The 18654-nt window shown below is 44.1% G+C and overlaps 1 protein-coding gene across 1 annotated transcript in view; it reads right to left on the bottom strand.

Moving 5' to 3' along the window:
* Positions 1 to 18105, bottom strand: part of CFAP299 (cilia and flagella associated protein 299) — a 404541-nt gene extending 386436 nt beyond the window's left edge. The window contains exons 1-2 of the mRNA XM_065405676.1: positions 17986 to 18105; positions 6863 to 6993 (exon numbers count right to left, since the gene is read on the bottom strand). Coding sequence (XP_065261748.1) covers positions 6863 to 6993; positions 17986 to 18105 — 251 coding nt within the window. The remainder of the gene's footprint in view (positions 1 to 6862; positions 6994 to 17985) is intronic.
* Positions 18106 to 18654: the final 549 nt, after the last annotated feature.

Raw genomic sequence — 18654 nt, 5'->3', positions numbered from 1 at the left:
AGCAACACAGCCACAGATCCAGTTTCAATCACTTGTAGGCAATTTTATTGATTCCAACACGGCAGAGACTGAAGGTATAAAAACCCACCCAGCTCAGTTCTCCTCTTACCTCTCTCTCACATTAATAGCTGGCTCAGAAACAAAGGGTCAACATGCCTGTGTGGATGCAACACATTTGGGGAACAAAAGTTGATAAGCAACTCCTATTACTCCATCATGACACTGCCTCTGCACATCCCCACTGCAGGAGACTAGTGCAGCTTGCAGTGACCTCTGTGAGGAGTTGGGCTGAGAAGCCCTGCTCATTAAATAGGGATTGAAGCACTGTCTTCCTGAAACTAACAGCTGCTCTTGATGCCATGTTGAGAGATGATTTGTGCAGATATAGCCTGAACTCCACATACAAGCCCTACAGATTTCAGGCAAGGGTATATTGCAGATACATGCCAATGAAGCAGCTACACTTCTAGCTGAATGAGTCCTGAGGTGTTCAAACACAGGAATATTACCTAGTTCATAACATACTGGCATTCAACATCTTATCCACTTAGTCAAGGTGTCTTTACCGTTAGTCTTTGAAGAGGGGATCATCATGGGGCAAGAGGATCCCCCTTTAAAAACTCTTTTGGCTCTGCGTTGACAATGTCATGAAAGAAAACGAGTCCTGAAATCATTGTTGCCTACAGATCAAACTTGTATATGCAAAACACAGCCTGGCAGTTCAATTGTAATCTATGCTTTCTGAAATCTGTGCTACCGAACCTAGCTTTTCATAGAAATTATTTTGTGCAGCTTGGAAGAAACACGTTTTTACAACAAGTTGATTCAGAAGCGCCACAATAGGAAGAACTCCTGACAGACGTCTAGGTATTCTGATGGGTCTTTCAGACAAAAGTTACTGTTAAACTGTCGCTACACACTGGTACAGGAATGGATACTCACTTTGTGGATGTTCAGTCTATGTGCCAGTGTAACACTGAGAGACCCTGGTCATCGGCAGGCGGGATTGAACCTGGGACCTCTGCAGCTTAGTGCATGAGCCTCTACTGCATGAGCTAAAAGCTAAGGCTGTAGAGCAGACTCATTTATATCTCTCTCTCTAAGTGGTCTCGGTGCCACTAGATGGGACAAAACACCACACCCAGAGGTGTGTGGGTTACACCAGGTTACCACAAGAAGCTGTAATATTTACCAGCACCACATGATTTTACAGTCCAACTGTGCAAGTGCATGCAGTTACAAGGAGCAGCAAACGTGATCTACTGCCACAGAAACTCAGACAACCTCAATAATATGGCAATCTCTGTTTCTGGGAAATATCTCCCCGTTTCTGGGGAACTCATTGAGAGATATGAAAGGCTGGTTTTCATGCTGTACAGAGGATCATAATGTTACTGCCACTATAAGTAGTTTCATAGTAGAAGTTTGCATGGGACTATTCATTGACTTTTCAAAGAACTTAAATAAGTCTGTTTATAAACAGTCAAACTGATGCCTATGCTCTAAGGGACTGATCCAACTCCCACTGAAAAATCAATGGAAGCCTTTCCGCAGATTTCAGTGTGGTTTGGATCAGCCCCTAGAAAAATGAAACTAAGCTAATATATATAAAGATATAGGCGTTCGCAGACCTGATAGAGGAAATGAAGTACCAGTCCCAGCACATACTGCTAGACATATGTAAGGCTGTGAGCAGGGCCGGCTCCAGGCACCAGCTCAGCAAGCAGGTGCCAAGGGGAAGGGGCGGCACATCGGGCTCTTCGGCGGCAATTCGGCAGCGGGTCCCTCAGTCCCTCTCGGAGGGAAGGACCTGCCGCCGAAGTGCCGCCGAAGAAGAAAACGGCGCGGTGGAGGTGCCACTGATCGCAATCGCAGCTTTTTTTTTTTTTTCCTTCGCCACTTGGGGCGGCAAAAACCCTGGAGCCGGCCCTGGCTGTGAGGAAGTGCTGAGCTAGTGGATCAGACCCACCAGGATCTATATTCTTCCTTCCAAGCAGTCAGTGAGGAGAGGGAGAGAAAAAAATCACCCTTTCCCTCCAGGCAACAAGCGGGTGCAGCACTTTGAGCTATCAGAAGGTCAGATAAGTATTCCAGCTAGTGACCTACTACTTTATATAACAAGAGTTGCCAGATGTAAGTCTTGATATTTTCAATACCTCTATTATTTGTCTTCATATCAAACAAGAATCTTTTTGAATCATAGGATCTTCATGGCCATATTAGCATAGGTGACCAGATGTCCCGATTTTATAGGGACAGTCCCGATTTTGGGGTATTTTTCTTATATTGGCTCCTATTACCCCCCACCCCCATTCCGATTTTTCACACTTACTGTCTGGTCACCCTATTGAGTGGACAGTTGAGAAAACCAAGATGTTTTCAATCCAACCACCATTTCAAGCTTCTATTTTTGCCTGTATCAAGTCTTGTGTATAGCCGTGCCTGTAACATTTCTGTAGTAAGAAATGTTGCCAATGCAAGCAGATTCTCCCGGTATTGCTGAAAATGTTATCACTTTGAATTCTTTCAGGTAGCCTGTGCACGCATGGCTAGCCAGTATCTAAAACTCCCCACACTGCACTCCAGAATCTAATGCAAACTCTCTATATCGCACCTTCCACACGGCTAAGCAAAACGCTAGCTGTCAGGCCACCAGTGTGAAACACGTAGGCTGAGGATTTCAAAGGGCTCTAAAGAAATTGGGTGCCTAACCCCCACTGAAAGTTAAAGTGAGAAACCCAGTAGTAATTCACACAACACAGCATGAAATGCTTTCTCTCAGCTCATTTCATTGCTTCCATTTCCATGCTAGCTATTTGTACAAAGGTAAGAGGGTTTCCTTGAGTGAAAGAGCTAGGGCTATTTATGCAGTTTAGATACATCAAGTTGTGGGGGGTTTGGATGAACTCATTAGAAAAATATTTTTAAATAGTGCACTCCAACTTAAAGCCCATGCAGATGTCATACCTCACCAAAGTTGGTGCTTGTAGGAGAAATGGTAGAGTTTTTGCTTTTCCTTCACTGTCCCAGTGAGGGAGAGTTTTCAAGGTAGTTGATAGACTTATTTATTGATGAAACTAAGGGTTTTCAGGAGAACAATTCCATATACAAAACAACACTGGAAATAACTCTGTGTAGCCAGAGAGTTTTATGCAGTTGTACTCAATATTTGTCAAGCAGTAGAAGAAAAATTAGCAGGAAGTACTGTTTTCTAAAAAGCCTAATCTAAAATGCTCTAATTTAGACCCAGCAGTCCACTGTCCCAAGCAGCAGTGGGGGATCATAAGAAGTTAAAGATGCCCCAGTCACACCTTAGGTACTGGGGACCAGAGAAGAGTGATGTAGAGGAACTGCTCTGGTTCCATACCACCCAGGGATTCTTGTAGAGGAAGCTTGAGGAGGATCAGAACTATTAGATTTCCATTTGTTCTACACAAGCAGAGCAGTGCAACGTAGCCAGCTCCGACCTGAGAAAAGTCCCAACTGAGAGGCTTACAAACTGAAGTTAGATTGAACAAACAGTAAAGGCAGCAGTGACCATGATGGATCAGGGTGATGGAAGATAGACATTATGCAATGAGGTGGAGGGGAGGAGAGAGAAGTGGAGAGAAAAGTAGGATCACAGATTTCTTGTTTCAAATTTACTTTTATAAATCTCTCCAAGTGGAATATTTTTCCATGGTGATTACTATTGGTTTGGGAGATAAGCAAGATTTCAGGAAGTATTTGAATAAAGATAGGACGTTTATTTGCGGTTCAATCCCGGATCTACTGAAGTCAATGGTAATGTTGCTATTGACTTCACATGTTGCACAATAAGATCATTGGTGCCTAACAGGCCAGAGAGTTCTCCAAGCTTATAGTGCAGCATAGAGCATGTGTCTTTACACCAACATTAAAACCTCCCTATTGACCCTGAATTAATTCCTCCATGTGCAACACGATGAACTTGGTTCATTTGAAAAAAGTTATCCTATGACTGGGATAATTACAAACTTCCAGGAAACTATTGTATAACACCACCAGGTTGAGCAGAGTGCAGTAGTATGTAAGTATGCAGCACAGATGCTCTTAACCCACACAAGATATAAAAACAATCTAATGATCTAGCAACAAATTTATCATATGCCACTTTTTCCTTTCAGTAAAGTAGTGAAGTTACCAAGAATAAACATCACACTATTGAGTTATTTAACTACCATTTTGATAACAAAATTGGCTATTCACATTATGTTTTGTAACACGGTTTAGAAAGGCACTACTTTACCCTATAGGAAAGTAATCAGTGGAGGAAATGTCTTAAAGAATTCTATTTGATATCAGAAGAAGAAGAAGCCAAAACTTTTGTCATCCACTAGCATTTTCTCTTTATATACTGTATACTTAAGTTGTCCAGTTATTTCTTTATTACAGTAAGATTAGCCATTCAAGTGTAATACCAGAATTTTTAATTTGGCAGTAATTGATGCAAATTTATCTTACTTCTGATATCTCTAATGAATATCTACGTGGGCAGGGCAGTATTGTATAATCATGCGTAAGTGGTACTTCAGTTAACTTATACACTACATCATGACTTGATAAATTCCAGAGAGAGCTGTTCCTTTCATTTGTTTTCTTAAGGCAAGTAAAATGCAAGTCAGTAAGGGGTTAAGATGAAGAATTACAGATTGTCCAAATGAACAGAAAGTGAGGTAAAACAGAAAGGAAAAAGGCCAAGTACGTGATATGATCAGGTATCCAAGTATCCACACAACAGCATGCACTTTCACAACTCTAAGTAACAGATGGGGCAGGGCAATATATATATATATATCAAATAAAGCCACATTCATACCTAAACTTCTCCTGTTAGAGATTGTGTTTTCCAGTCTTTTGAGACTAGATCGGCTCTTCTGCTAAAAGGTCCACCTCAAAGTCTTTACAAAGTAAAAACACTATCAGATAAGAAAAAAATAAAGGAAAGGAGTGGGCTCCTTGTCCATAACTTCCTGCAGAGATGCCTTAGTACCACCAATCCCTCCCTTGTCTGCTGGAAGGATGCTATTTATGTAGTCCCCTTAAGCCCCAGCATGCTTTGCCCCGGCTAGAGCTCATGTCACAGCTGCTCAGGGAACTACATTTCCCAGTAATCGCATCTGCTGGATCTCAGGGAGAGACTGGCTGAGATGAACTTGGCCATGACTACTGAAGGGAGAGGAGTTGCAGCCCATCCTACTCATAGAACCTCAGTCTTGGGCTCTAAAAAACAATCAGCAGTATGGGTTGTTCCCCCAGACCACCTCCCTGAGACCATATCTTCTCTCTCAGTGATCATGTCCCTGTCCCATAGATATTGTTCCTGGCACAGGGACACTCTAGCCAAACAAGTTTCCCCTATTCAATTCTTAAAGTGTGGATGTACCTGTTGCCAGGGTTGTAATAGAAAGAATAAATTAAAGATTGATGCATCGAGTATTATAATTGTTGCTGAAGTAACATCTCTTAAAAGGTATCTTTTCAAACTCCTTAATCTTTTACATGAAATAGACAATACTAGAGATTACACTCAAAAACAAAGTTCATTTCAGCTCCCATCCATATTCCTGACCAGGATTTTGAAAGAAAGGTAATAGGGAGGTTCTGCCCACAGACGCAATCTCAGATTTTATAAAAATAACCCTTGAAATGTTGGAACATGATTTTTAGATATTTAGTTTGCACTATACTATGCATCCACCTAGAGGGAAAGTGATCAATAAAAATTGGCAGCTCTTCATATTAATTATGAGTCCTAGTTTATTAATTCCAAGATCTAAATATCTGGTGAAAAACATCTGCATTACCAGGTAAAATGGACTATATCCTGAGGATAAGTTTATATCCCCCTAACTAACAGAGCTAAACCACGGTTTTTAAGTCTGATCTTCCACTAGCACATGGAGAGTGCATGTGCGTTGTTCTTAAGAGCTTTAATGGCAGCTTTTATTATTTCCTAGTGCCCACTAGTGTGGTAACTGTCTTCTCCAAAGCACCTTTCTGTGTAAACCCCTTGTGCACTGATGGAAGAATAGCATGTCCAAAGATCAATTATCCATAACACTTGAAAAATCTATGTTCTAATAAAAGAGCAAGCTCTTGTCGTTTCTCTCTCTATATAGATTTGTTAGTCTTGCCTTTTATCCTCATATGTCCTTGTACTTTGACTATGTTAGTTTACTTCATGGTGATGGACAGACCTATCATGGACTACCTAAGATTTATAATCTAGAAGGTAGAATTATGACCTTACACTTGCCCAAATGCAGGACCTGTTATTATTGGAAGTAACACCTACTGAAAGTACTGGTGCTGCAAAATAAAAGGAGAAAAGGGATTTTCAAAAGCGCTTAAGGAAGTTAGGTTCCCAAATTCCACTGAAATGCAGGAAGACCTGGGATCCTAACTCAGTTAGAGACCTCTGAGAAGTCCCAGCCTTAAAATCCGGGGTAAGTGATTTTTCTGCAAGAAACAAGTTACAATTAACATCAGCGTGGAGTTCCAAGTTAATTTAATGTCAGCTCTGCTTTAGTCCAGGATATAATCAGGATGCAAGTAGGGAAATTGATACTGCTTAATCATTTGTTACACCAATTTTATAGCTGGATTCCCCTTATATGTCTATATTTTTTATTTATGTTTTAAAAATTAGGAGCTCTACGTTCTGTGCGGCCTTACAGCAACTTGACTCCAGCTCTTCCACGCCCTAATCTTCATACAAGTTTAAGAAATCATAAACTCTGACCTGCCCCACCCTGCCCATTATAAAGACCATAACAAATTATCAAGAGGGCTCTTTTCCCCATCCCACACTTTGGATGTTCTATTAAATGCATCCACTTACTTTTGCTGGGTTCTTTCAGAGAGTCTTGAAGCCTCTGCTGCCGCTTTTCTTGCTTCAAACTCTTCCCTTTTCAGGACCTCACCGCTTCCCCGGAATCCCAGCTCCACCAGCTGGCGAGCCAGCTCCTCATTCTGAAGGAGCAAGGAAGAGTCAGCTGTTTCTCAGAAAACAATAATTTAACCACCACCAACAAAAAATCTCTAGAAAAAAGGATTTTTTTTTACTTCTAAAATTAAAAAGTTTACAAGCCAGGAACAAGCAAGGTATGGAAACATCACTTCAGGTTAGCATCCATCCCTTCTATCAGTGATTTTTCGTTCCCTTATGTCCACACCATCCTCATTATGACTACGTGAAAAGGATAGCCCCAGGAAGCAGAACAGGAAATAAACTCTCCTGATGGGTAAATAAAGATTTCTAGTTGTGGCTAATCAATTTCTACAGTTAAAGAGCTGCTGATGCCTCACTGAAAACTTTGGGGAAAGACATTCTATTTGGAGAAAACTCTGTTCATACATCATATCTTGCGCTGTTTTTTTAATTGCAATTATTTCTGCTATTAAAATATCATCTCTAGAGTGGAAATTTCCCATCTCTGGGAAATGGCAAGGAGTTCAGTCCCCTAAACATATGGAAATCTCAGGATCTATGTAGCTCCCCAGCCACTTGCAGGGCAAGGAGAATTCAGGGGGCGGTGCCGGGTCTCTGCACAGCACCCTGAACTCCACATTCCACCATAGCTACAAAACTCTACAGAGCTGGATGCCCAAAACTTCAGCTAGGGGTTGTTTATAGCTGTATAAAGAAGAACTGAGCTGCAGATCTGATCACATGCAACTTGGGGGTGATTTATATTCAGAATGGGGATTATGCAATACCCAGTGGCTGCTCCCTGGTTCCTTCATCTCCCTTTCTAGCTTCCCAGGACTGTGGTACCAATATGAAGGGGTACTCATAGAATTGAGGGCTAAGGGTCAAAATTAACCACAGCTGCTTTTCTGTCACTGAAAGTGTGTCCCCTAATTTGGTGCATTTTGCTGCTCCCTTTTCTGCAGAGTTTGCAACCCCATAACCTCATCTATCCATAAGGTCTAGAAGGGGAAAAGCTGTGAGGAAAGGGAAAGCATATATAGTCTGAATGTACAGTCCTTACATGGACAAAACTTCATTTAAGGCTGTAGGTTAGACCCAATGAGCACATACTTTTGTAAAACACAACAGTCACCATCCCACATCTGCTTCAGTTAGGGTGACCAGATGTCCCAATTTTATAGGGACAGTCCCGATTTTGGGGTCTTTTTCTTATATAGGTTCCTATTACCCCCCACCCCGTCCCGATTTTTCACATTTGCTGTCTGGTCACCCTAGTATGTGTGTCCTCCTTTCCTTTAGTATGAGCTTTGAAACAAAATACAAAAGTGAACTAATGCTTCCACCTAGTGGCAAGAGACCAGAACAACCTATCAACAGACAGTTCATATACTTGAGTCACAATAGGTAAGAAGATACTTCCCTCTATTCTGTGGTGCAGAGGGGAGGAAATCGAACAGAACTAGGGAGTAACAGAGGAGGGAAGTAAAATATGGGGTGGAATCCCCCATGGAAGTTAGTGCTGCTCCCCACACTAGCTTCTGAGCCACTGCTTCTTACTCCCTTCGGAGGGTGGCAGAAGAGTCTAGCTGTGGACCAGGAGGCTAGTGGCAGCACAACCAGTCAGCTGACCTTCCTACCAGGGGTAGGAGAGCTCAGGATACAGAGCACAGGAATAGGCACTCCATATGGGTGTTCCAGTGATTCACAGGGATGGGATTTCCTGTGGATTCTTGGGTTGGGTGTGTTGGTAGATCTCTGACCCTTCAGTGTCTGTGCTAATCCATCCCCTTGAGGGAATAACAGGTCCCGATTCCCACCCGTGGAACTAACTGAGTTCTATATTAGTTTTTCTCCTCTTCTGCCGCTTTTTATGTTAAAGGGACACACAAAGCACTGGATGAGTACCTATATTGGTACCTGGATGATGTATTAAAATTTTGAAAGGTTTCAAAGTAACAGCCGTGTTAGTCTGTATCCGCAAAAAGAACAGGAGTACTTGTGTCACCTTAGAGACTAACAAATTTATTTCAGCATAAGCATCTGAAGAAGTGAGCTGTAGCCCACGAAAGCTTATGCTGAAATAAATTTGTTAGTCTCTAAGGTGCCACAAGTACTCCTGTTCTTTTTTTTTAATTTTGAAGACATAATTAAGTTTAAAGATCTCAGATACATCAGACACTAAGTTTTCATAAAGCACAAGCAAAAACCCTCTATGTGAAGCCAGTAAATAATATTTTAATACAGAGCCAGCAAGTCCTTTGACAACTTACCACTCAGAGATTGAGTTTCTGCTTTCTGAAGCTCTGTACATTTGGTATCTCTATGCTCTGAAATATTAGACTAGAAAGAGTCAAGAACTGCCATTCAGTAATTGCTGCTACATGAGCTTTGTGTAATCCATGCTGAGTTTCTACTGGTTGACCTGGCCTTTTCCATGATATCATACCCTATTATCATTTCATATCATCATACCAGCATCATGACACCACCTCATTTATTTTGCCAATTCTTCACTATATTAATTTGCTTGTAAGCTATATGCCTGTTCCTAATCCTTTGCCTGTTTGTGTCTTTTAGACTTTTAAGTCCTTGAAGACAGGTTGTCTCTTATTTATGGCCACTTCCTGCCACGTTCAACTTTTAAGATATGCTCTTGCCCAACCCAACGTTATGGGCTTGATGTAGGAATTACTGGGGTGAAATTCTATAGCACGTGCTAGGCAGGAGATCAGACAAAACCACCATAATGGTTTCTTCTGACCATAAAATAAATCAATCTTTGAGTGTGCAGGAAAACTGCTGCACCCACACAGCCCCATTGAAGTCAGTGGGACTCCAACAAGCACTGCGGCATGCCTGCAAGTTGTAGGCTGCAGGTTCTGTAGTTGGGCCTCACTGCTATTGGGAGACCACAATGCAGATATTTGATATTATCACCATCCCTGGTATGCTAATGAAAAGCCATAACACAGTGGAGAAAAGATAGCATCAGGAGTAGCCTAAAGCTTGCAGACTTTCCTCATCTGTCTCATTTTATTAATTATTTGTATTATAGCACTGGGGAACCCCAGTCATGGACCTGGACCCATTGTGCTAGGCATTGGACAAACACAGAACAAGATGGCCCTTGCCCCATACAGCTTGCAATCTAAGTGTATGATAACAGACAACTGATGGAGGGAGACAGACAGACCGACCAAACAGGGAGTACAAGGAAACAATGGGACAATATAGGTCAGCATGGTAAGCTATGGGATCAGCAAACCAGCGGCTTAAGTGTTAAGTTTTCGGAAGGCCTCTCATCTTCTTTCCTCAGCCACAGAATGTGGCTCCACCATTGCCTGCAAGCTGCCAGGCCATTTTCAGGTTTGTCTCTTGTTTAAAACAGCTAGTTCATGGTTTTATTGTGCTCTAAATTAGACATTTAAAACACCCACTACACAGGAAAGCAGCCCAACCACTTACGAAGAGTTGATGAGTTCAGCGCCAGGCAGGAGGCAGCAGTTTGAGGGATGGGGCATATCCTTTTGTATGGGCACCTAATAAACCCTGACAGGCAAACTGCAAAGGGAAATACCATGTCTGTCCTCCATCCCATTCACCATTGCCAACTTTTCAGAGATCAGGAAAGGCTGACAGGTTTTACTTTGATTTCAGAAGCTAAATGAGGATCAGTAGCTCTCTACCAAAAGGAAGTCTTGAAGCGATCGAGATTGGAGAGCTAAATCACTTTGGCCCTGTGAGAGGATGGCTCCCCTTGTGGCATGGCCTTGCAGGCCTGCTGCCCTCTTACTTTCCCTCTTGCAATGGAACTGAGAACAAGCTACCTCCTTTGTTAGGGTTACCATATCTATTAAATAAAAAAAAAAGAGGACCCTCCACGGGCCCTGGCCCCGCCCATTTCCCCACCCCCCAGTCCCGCCCCAACTCCGCCCCTTCCCCGCCCTAACTCCGCCCCCTCCTCCCTCCCACTCCCAGCCACGGGGAAAGGGCTGCCGGAGCGCTACCGGCTTCACTGTTTGCCGGGCAGCCCCCAGACCCTGCGCCCCCGGCCGGCGCTTGCCCAGCGCAGCTGGAGCCCGGGAGGGGAAGCGCCCAGCCGGGGGCGCAGGGTCTGAAGGCTGCCCGGCAAACCGTGAAGCCGGTAGCGCTTGGGCTTCGGGCAGCCCCCATGCCTCCGGACCCCGCGCCCCCGGCCGGGCACTTCCCCTCCCGGGCTCCGGCGGCGCAGGGTCCGGAGGCATGGGGGCTGCCCGAAGCCGGTAGCGCTCGGGCAGCCCGGCTCTGTTTAAGAGTCGCGGAGGCTCTGCTCCTCCGCTGACTCTTCGGCTCTGTTTAAGAGCCGGGCTGCCCAAGCGCTACCGGCTTCGGGCAGCCCCCGTGCCTCCGGAACCTGCGCCGCCGGAGCCCATAGCTCCGGCTGGGGTCCGGAGGCAAGGGGGCTGCCTGAAGCCCATAGCGCTCGGGCAGCTCGGCTCTTAAACAGAGCCGAAGAGTCAGGGGAGGAGCAGAGCCGCCATTTTCCCGGACATGTTCGGCTTTTTGGCAATTCCCCCCGGACGGGGGTTTGAGTGCCGAAATCCGGACATGTCTGGGAAAAAGAGGACATATGGTAACCCTACCTTTGTGGGGTTTCAGTTATTAACTCCTTTAACAGAGTACAACCACCCCCCCGGTCCTTCCTCATTGACCCATCAACTCCAACCCTTCTTGTGGCCATCGGGCTAATGTCAACAAGCATCCTCTCCCAAGTTCAGGAGTCCCTAGCCCTCCTCCCCAAGATGGGTTACCATGGGGAAAAAAATTCACACTCTTCAGATAAGGAAGCCACAGTTCTCCTTCTGGAGCTGGGCTATGCTTCAGGCCAGCTAGAGCCCTCAATCAGTTTATCCCCAGCAGACCCCTTTTTACTTACTCCTTTCACTTATCAGCTTGGTGAGGCAAAAAGATTGCAATCCTCGTCGTCCTCCTACTCCTAGAGTTTCTGAGAGCTTGTCTCTCTAGGAGCCAAGACCGGCTCTAGGCACCAGCAAAGCACGTGCTTGGGGCGGCACAATTCCAGGGGCGGCATTCCAGGCAGTTGCGCTCTCGGAGGTTTTGTGGGGTTTTTTTTGCTTGGACAGTTCCGCTTGTGACGGGTTGGATCACAGAAACCCCCTTGGGAGCTGCCACCCGATGTGCAAAGACTACCCCTGCTTCTGTTTTCCCTGCCAGCTCAGGACTCCAGCACCCTGTCTTGCTGAGTTAGACACTCCCGGCTGGCTCCAACACAGACCCAGGGTCTGAATCACTTGTCCCAAAGCTGCAAGTTTACCTGAAAACAGCGCACAGGAGTGTGCTTGTCTTTAGCACTCAGATGCCCAACCCCCAATGGGGTCTAAACCCAGATAAATCCGTTTTACCCTGTATAAAGTTTATGCAGGGCAAACTCATAAATTGTTCGCCCTCTATAACACTGATAGAGAGGTATGCACAGTTGTTTGCTCCCCCAGGTATCAATACATACTCTGAGTAAATTACTAAATAAAAAGTGATTTTATTAAATACAGACAGTAGGATTTAAGTGGTTCCAAGTAGTAACAGACAGAACAAAGTAAGTCACCAAGCAAAATAAAATAAAATGCGCAAATCCATGCCTAATCAAACTGAATACAGATAATCTCACCCTCAGAGATGCTTCAGTAAGTTTTTTCTCAGACTGGACACCTTCCAGGCCTGGGCACAATTCTTTCCCCTGGTACAGCTCTTGTTGCAGCTCAGGTGATAGCTAGGGGATTCTACATGATGGCTCCTCTCTCCCCTTTGTTCTGTTCCACCCCTTTATATATCTTTTGCATAAGGCGGGAACCCTTTGTCCCTCTGGGTTTCCACCCCCCCCTCACTGGAAAAGCACCAGGTTAAAGATGGATTCCAGTTCAGGTGACATGATCACATGTCACTGCAAGACTTCATTGCCCACTTGCCAGCACACACATATACAGGAAGACTAACAGGTAAACACAACCATCTGCAGACAATGGTCCTGATTAATGGGAGTCATCAAGATTCCAAACCATCATTAATGGCCCACACTTTACATAATTACAATAGGCCCTCAGAGTTACATTTTATATTTCTAGTTTTAGATACAAGAGTGGTACATTTATACAAATCAGATGATCATACTCAGTAGATTATAAGCTTTGTAAGGATACCTTACAAGAGACCTTTTGCATGAAGCATATCCCAGTTACGTTATATTCACTTATTACCATATTTTCTCTAAAACTATCCCAGTTACATTATATTGACTTATTATCAAGTTTTTATAAAACCATATAGACTGCACAACGTCACACTGCTCTTGGAGCTTGAGGCGGCAAAAAACCTAGAGCTGGCCCTGCTAGGAGCACCTCCCTGCAACTAAGCTCTGGAAACTTTGTAGTAACTGTCAACTGCCTAGATCAGTGATCTCCAAACTTTTTTGATCGCGCACCCCCATCAGTAAAAAAATTTTGAGCACGCACCCCCTGCTGCGCCGGCTCTACCATTTTTGCCAAAGCAAAAAAAAAAAAAAAAGCCGCTCGGACTCCCGCCCGAACTGCCGAAGCAAAAAAAAAAGCTCCTCCTGCCGCGCACCCCCACTTTGGAGACCACTGGCCTAGATGGCTGGTTGGCAGCTAATTGCTTACACGGTGTCCAAAACTGGCTTGTCCTCCTTAAAGGAGCCTGTAACGGGTAGGCCGGGCTCTGATTCCCCTTAAAGGAGCCAGGGTTTATCATCCAACTACAGAAGCATTGTATGGCAACAAACAGAGATGTTTACCTACAGTTGCAAACCGAGATGAATCTGTGATAGGCCTCTTTGACAATTCCAGCCTAAATCATTCTACACGTGCACTGGACATGAGAAGATCTACTTTGCATGATTTTGTCTTATTCCCCTAAGAAATCAGTTTGCTGCTGTTTTACACATCAGAAAACGTTGCTGCACAAGTCAGCCCCAAAGCGTCGTCTCAGTTTGCAACTGTGGACCGATACCTGTATTTGGGGCCATACAATTCTTCTGTAGTTGGATGATAATCACATTAAATGGAGAGTCCATACAGAAACAATAACAAACAACCCGATGTTCATTGCAAAGGATTTCTGGACCAGTTCAGCACGCTGAAGTTAGCCAGTGAATAAAACATTGTTTTGGCTAATTCTGTCTCATACTCAGCTTCACAGATAAAGAGGGTGGAAAGGCCATTAAAATTCGTCTTTTCACCCCATCTCTACTTCACAAAACTGGACTTGACAAGCTTCAATACTGTCCTTAGGGCTTGTTTACACACAAGTTATATTGCTTTAACTATAACGGTACATAGTTAGTTGGTACAATAACACCCCACCTCTAACAGGGATGCAATTACAATGGTAAGGTATTTCATACCAGTATTGCTTATACCTATATAGTAAGAGAAATAAACTATACCTGTATAAGGCACCAATATAAAGTACCTCCACACTGGTAAAAGTATTTCAGTAAAACATTACAGCCCTAACCAAAATATTTATCCCGATAAAAAAAAAAACACATTTAGATCGAGGGCATTTACCGTTAAACAAAGTAAGAAGAAAAACTGCTATTTCAATGTTTTTGCCTAAAGCCATGTCCACACTGCAAACTTTTGCTGATATAGCTATGCCAGCAAGCGGTTGAGGAGATGTGACTTTGTAACCAATATAATTGTCCTGGCAAAACCCCCTAGCATAGATGCAGCTTATATTCGCAAAACTACGCTTTTGCTGGTATAGCTTATGTTGCTCGGAGAGGGAGAGATGAGAGTAAGCTATCCCTCCAAAAAGCACGGTCTTTATGGTATAAGCTGCGTCCACACTAGGGGCTTTTGCCAACACAGTCAGTTGTCGGTTACGTCCATGCTAGGAGTGCTTTGCCAGCACAGTATATTGGTATACTACTATACTGGCAACGTATGCCTGGTGTTGACTTTGCCTAAGATTCTCTTGGTCTGATGGGCACCCTAAAATGATGGTGAGATAGCATGGTACGTGTGCACAAGCTGCTGCAAACATTTCACCAAAGTGTCATTCTAGCATTTAGACTTGCAACCAACAAAAGACTGCAATTTTCCATCTCTATTGTAATGTACGTAACATTGGGGCTACACAAATTTTAGCATTTAATGCTTGATAACATTTATCTGAAAGAACAGCCTGGCTTCCTTTATTGGTGATGGTGTCAGAAAATAACTGCTAGAAGAACAAGAAACACAATCAGAAGTAGTATAGGTAAGTTCCTCGTAATGACTTTGGAAAGTTTAATAAAACTACAAAATAAAGAGCTGCATATTTGGGATTTAAAGAAGCTTTAGCTCCTCCTCTGTTTTCTACTGCTCTAGCAGTATTGACATTTCCCATGCCAATATTAATAAATTTGCATACTTTTTATAACAAACAAGAAAGCTGGGCATGAATGACTATGACGTATCAAATACTGAAAATACTCAGAAAGCAACTAAGGATTTCACAGAAGAGCTGCTACTGCTAACATCACAGATTGTGGCTTCAAGGAAGTCACTGAAACATGATAGCACTACTGCTGACTTGGAAAGAGGATTTGTTTTTTCCACCAAACAGGTACTCAAAAAGCATTATGGCTCCTTCTCTACGGGAGGACATAACTTTTAATGATAGTGGAGATGCAGTTAGATTTAGTATTTACCTGAAACAGAAGATAAACATGAATGATCCTTACGATGAATTCTCAAAGCAAATATGCCATTAATCAACAATAAAGGCAAAAAACAGTCCAGTCAATGGTCCCTCGTGTCCTTTCTACTTCGTATCTCAGTCAAGGGTTTGATATTTCTCCTGGGGAGGAGCTACTGGGTAGATTTATTAATTTTGCAATACATCTATTTTTGAAAATTAGCTTCCTAGTGGAGCTCTTAACTCCCTGTTCCAGCTGAATTTACCTAATTCTTATCCTTCCATCCTATTTCTAGCACATTTCACTACTCTTCAGCTGTCATTTGCTGTTCATTCTCCCATCTGCTCTTCCATTTTGGCTCCTAGGCCACGTCCTCTCCGTTCTTGATTCTACCATGAAGTTACTTCCCTCCACCTTATGTAACTCTCCCAAACCCATATGTTCTGATCTTATCCCTGGCTATCTATGGTACTTATAGGGCCCACATTACCATATTATCTCAGCGCCTCAATCTTTTGATGTATTTATCCTCATAACACCTCTGTGAGGTAGGGAAGTGCTACCACTGCCATTTAGCAGACGAGTAATGGAGCACAGAAAAGCTAAGTGACTTGCCCAAGATAAGCTACGAAGTGTGTGTGCGGGGGGGGAGGAAGCACAGAATTGAATCAACACCTTCTAGACTAGTGTCTTAGCCACCGACCTTCTCCAACTCAGCACCAGGTACTAAGCACTCAATAGTTTCGGAGAGTAAGTGTGGGAGAAGAGAGGGAAGAATGAACAAATGGAGAGAGTGGGGCATGCAGTGAAAACAGGAGAAAAAATAGAACACAGGAAAATAAACAAGGGAAATGCAAGAGAACATAATGCAAAAGGAAGGGATGCTGCTGTAACATGTAAAAAGAAAGTTAATTTTTCCACAAGGAGAAATGTAGTGGGGGGAAAAAATCATAGACTAAAAGGAGAAAGAAAGAAAGAAAATGGAAAAGGAGGTCAAGAAACATAACTTAAGAATAAACATGGCAGAGAATAAAAGGGAAAAAAATACATCGGGGAGATGACACACATAGTGGTGAGGGTTTGTGAAATACATTTCGTTAATACAAATTATTCCCCATGTTTTATTACAGTTCTCAGGAAGACATCCAACACCTCCAGCAATTTCAGAGGGATGCAGGAGTGATGCTGGAACACAGTCCCTGATTTCTCACCACTGAAGTCAATGGGAGTTTTGCCATTAACTTCCACAGCACAGAATCAGGCCCATATTTGTTCCTTAGTAGGCTTAATTAAAATTAATGATAAGCATGAAACTAAGAGGAAAAATTGCTTCACTATTAAATTATCCTAATAACCAGTAATTCCCCACAGTCCACCAATTTGAAGCCCAAATTATGTATTTGCAGAATTCCCATAGAGAAACAAGGTGGGTGAGGTAATATCTTTTATTGGACAAACTTTTGTTAGCAAGAGAGACAAGCTTTCGAGTTTAAACAGAGCTCTTCTTCAGGTCTGGCCCAGAAGAGCTCTGTATAAGCTCAAAAGCTTGTCTCCCTCACCAACAGAAGTCGGTCCAGTAAAAGATATTACCTCACCTAGCTTGTCTCTCTAATATCCTAGGGAGGACACAGCTAGAGCAACATGGCCAACAATAGAATCCCCATAGGCCGAGACAGCATAGGCAGCTGCCTGGAATAAATATATTAGAAATAACTGAAAGTAAACTTCAAATAAAACTCAACATCTATAAACAAGCAACAATTTCTAAAATGTAAAGGAACATGTTGAAGGTCAAGTCACCTGCTGCAAATTTCTGTCCCTGTTACTATGACCACCACAGATTAGGGAGTGAAAGAATTGTAGCCATCCAGTTTATATCTCATTATTATATGTTCTTGTTTATACTTCCCATCTCAGTGGGAGGGGGAAAAGGACTCCGTGAAGTCAGTTTCACTTTTGTTTATAGTCAATTTCACATGCGGGGTCCTTGGAAACCCTAACCTAGTGATGCGAACACTGCGGGGAAACATCTGATTAAAAATAATTGCAGCGGGGGAAGGGGTGATAGGTGAGGGCCTGGGGGGGGGGGCTGTACTAGAAGAAGGGCTGGGGGGGGCAACATGAGGGCGCTGCACGGGGGAAGGGCTTTAGGGGGGTTTCCTGGGAGCCTGCATTGGTAGAAGGGCTGCATGGGGGGCTAGCTGCACTGGGGGAGGGGCTGCACTAGGAGAAATGCTGCATGGGGGGGGCTGCCTGGGGCGCACGGAGGGACCAGCTGTGCCGTCTCGGGCCGCCCCGCGGCTGCGGCGCCCCCTGCCCTCCGCTCCCCGCCCACCTCCAGGTAGAACAGGTCCTGCGTGGTGATCTGCGAGTCCAAGTAATCGTCGTAGCTATTGAACTGGGTGATGAGGTGATCCAGGGCGGCCCCCGCGTCGTCCGCCTCCAGCGCCGCCATCCGCGCCGCAGGCCGCCGCGTCCCTAGCAACCGGCCAGGCCCCGCCCACCCCCGGCGGCAAGCCCCGCCCCTTGTGCGGAGACACCCCGCGGCCTTGCGCGGCTGCTGCTGGATGAGCGCGTGGCGCAGCGCGGTCTGTCCGGCCTCCGCCTGGGCAGTGTGGGGCACACCCCTAGCAGTATCTAACCTTGTACGCCGTGCTTAATTCGAGCCCTGGCCCCGTGGGGCTTTTGCGGTGTCAGTTATGAAAGTAAAAAAAATTGCTTGAGCCCTGGCCCTGCTTTCATTACAAATTAAGCACTGGTTATACTACTATGTATTACTTGCATATGTCTTTGGGCATCTGTGTAAACAGGAATAGGTGTATGTATATACATACCGATCCCCCTTTGGGGTAGTGCTGAGTCTCAAAAGTCAGCCGAAATTCCCCCCTACCTCTAGGGTTAATCAAGTGTTTGGACTTTCTTCAAGCAACATGCACAATTCTATAGCAGTTACACATCACCATGTCTAGTTAGGGTGCCCAGACAGCAAGTGTGAAAAATCAGG

Source organism: Emys orbicularis, chromosome 5, assembly GCF_028017835.1.
Source record: "Emys orbicularis isolate rEmyOrb1 chromosome 5, rEmyOrb1.hap1, whole genome shotgun sequence".
Lineage (NCBI taxonomy): Eukaryota > Metazoa > Chordata > Testudines > Emydidae > Emys > Emys orbicularis.
This window is presented reverse-complemented; position numbering and strand designations above follow the sequence as displayed.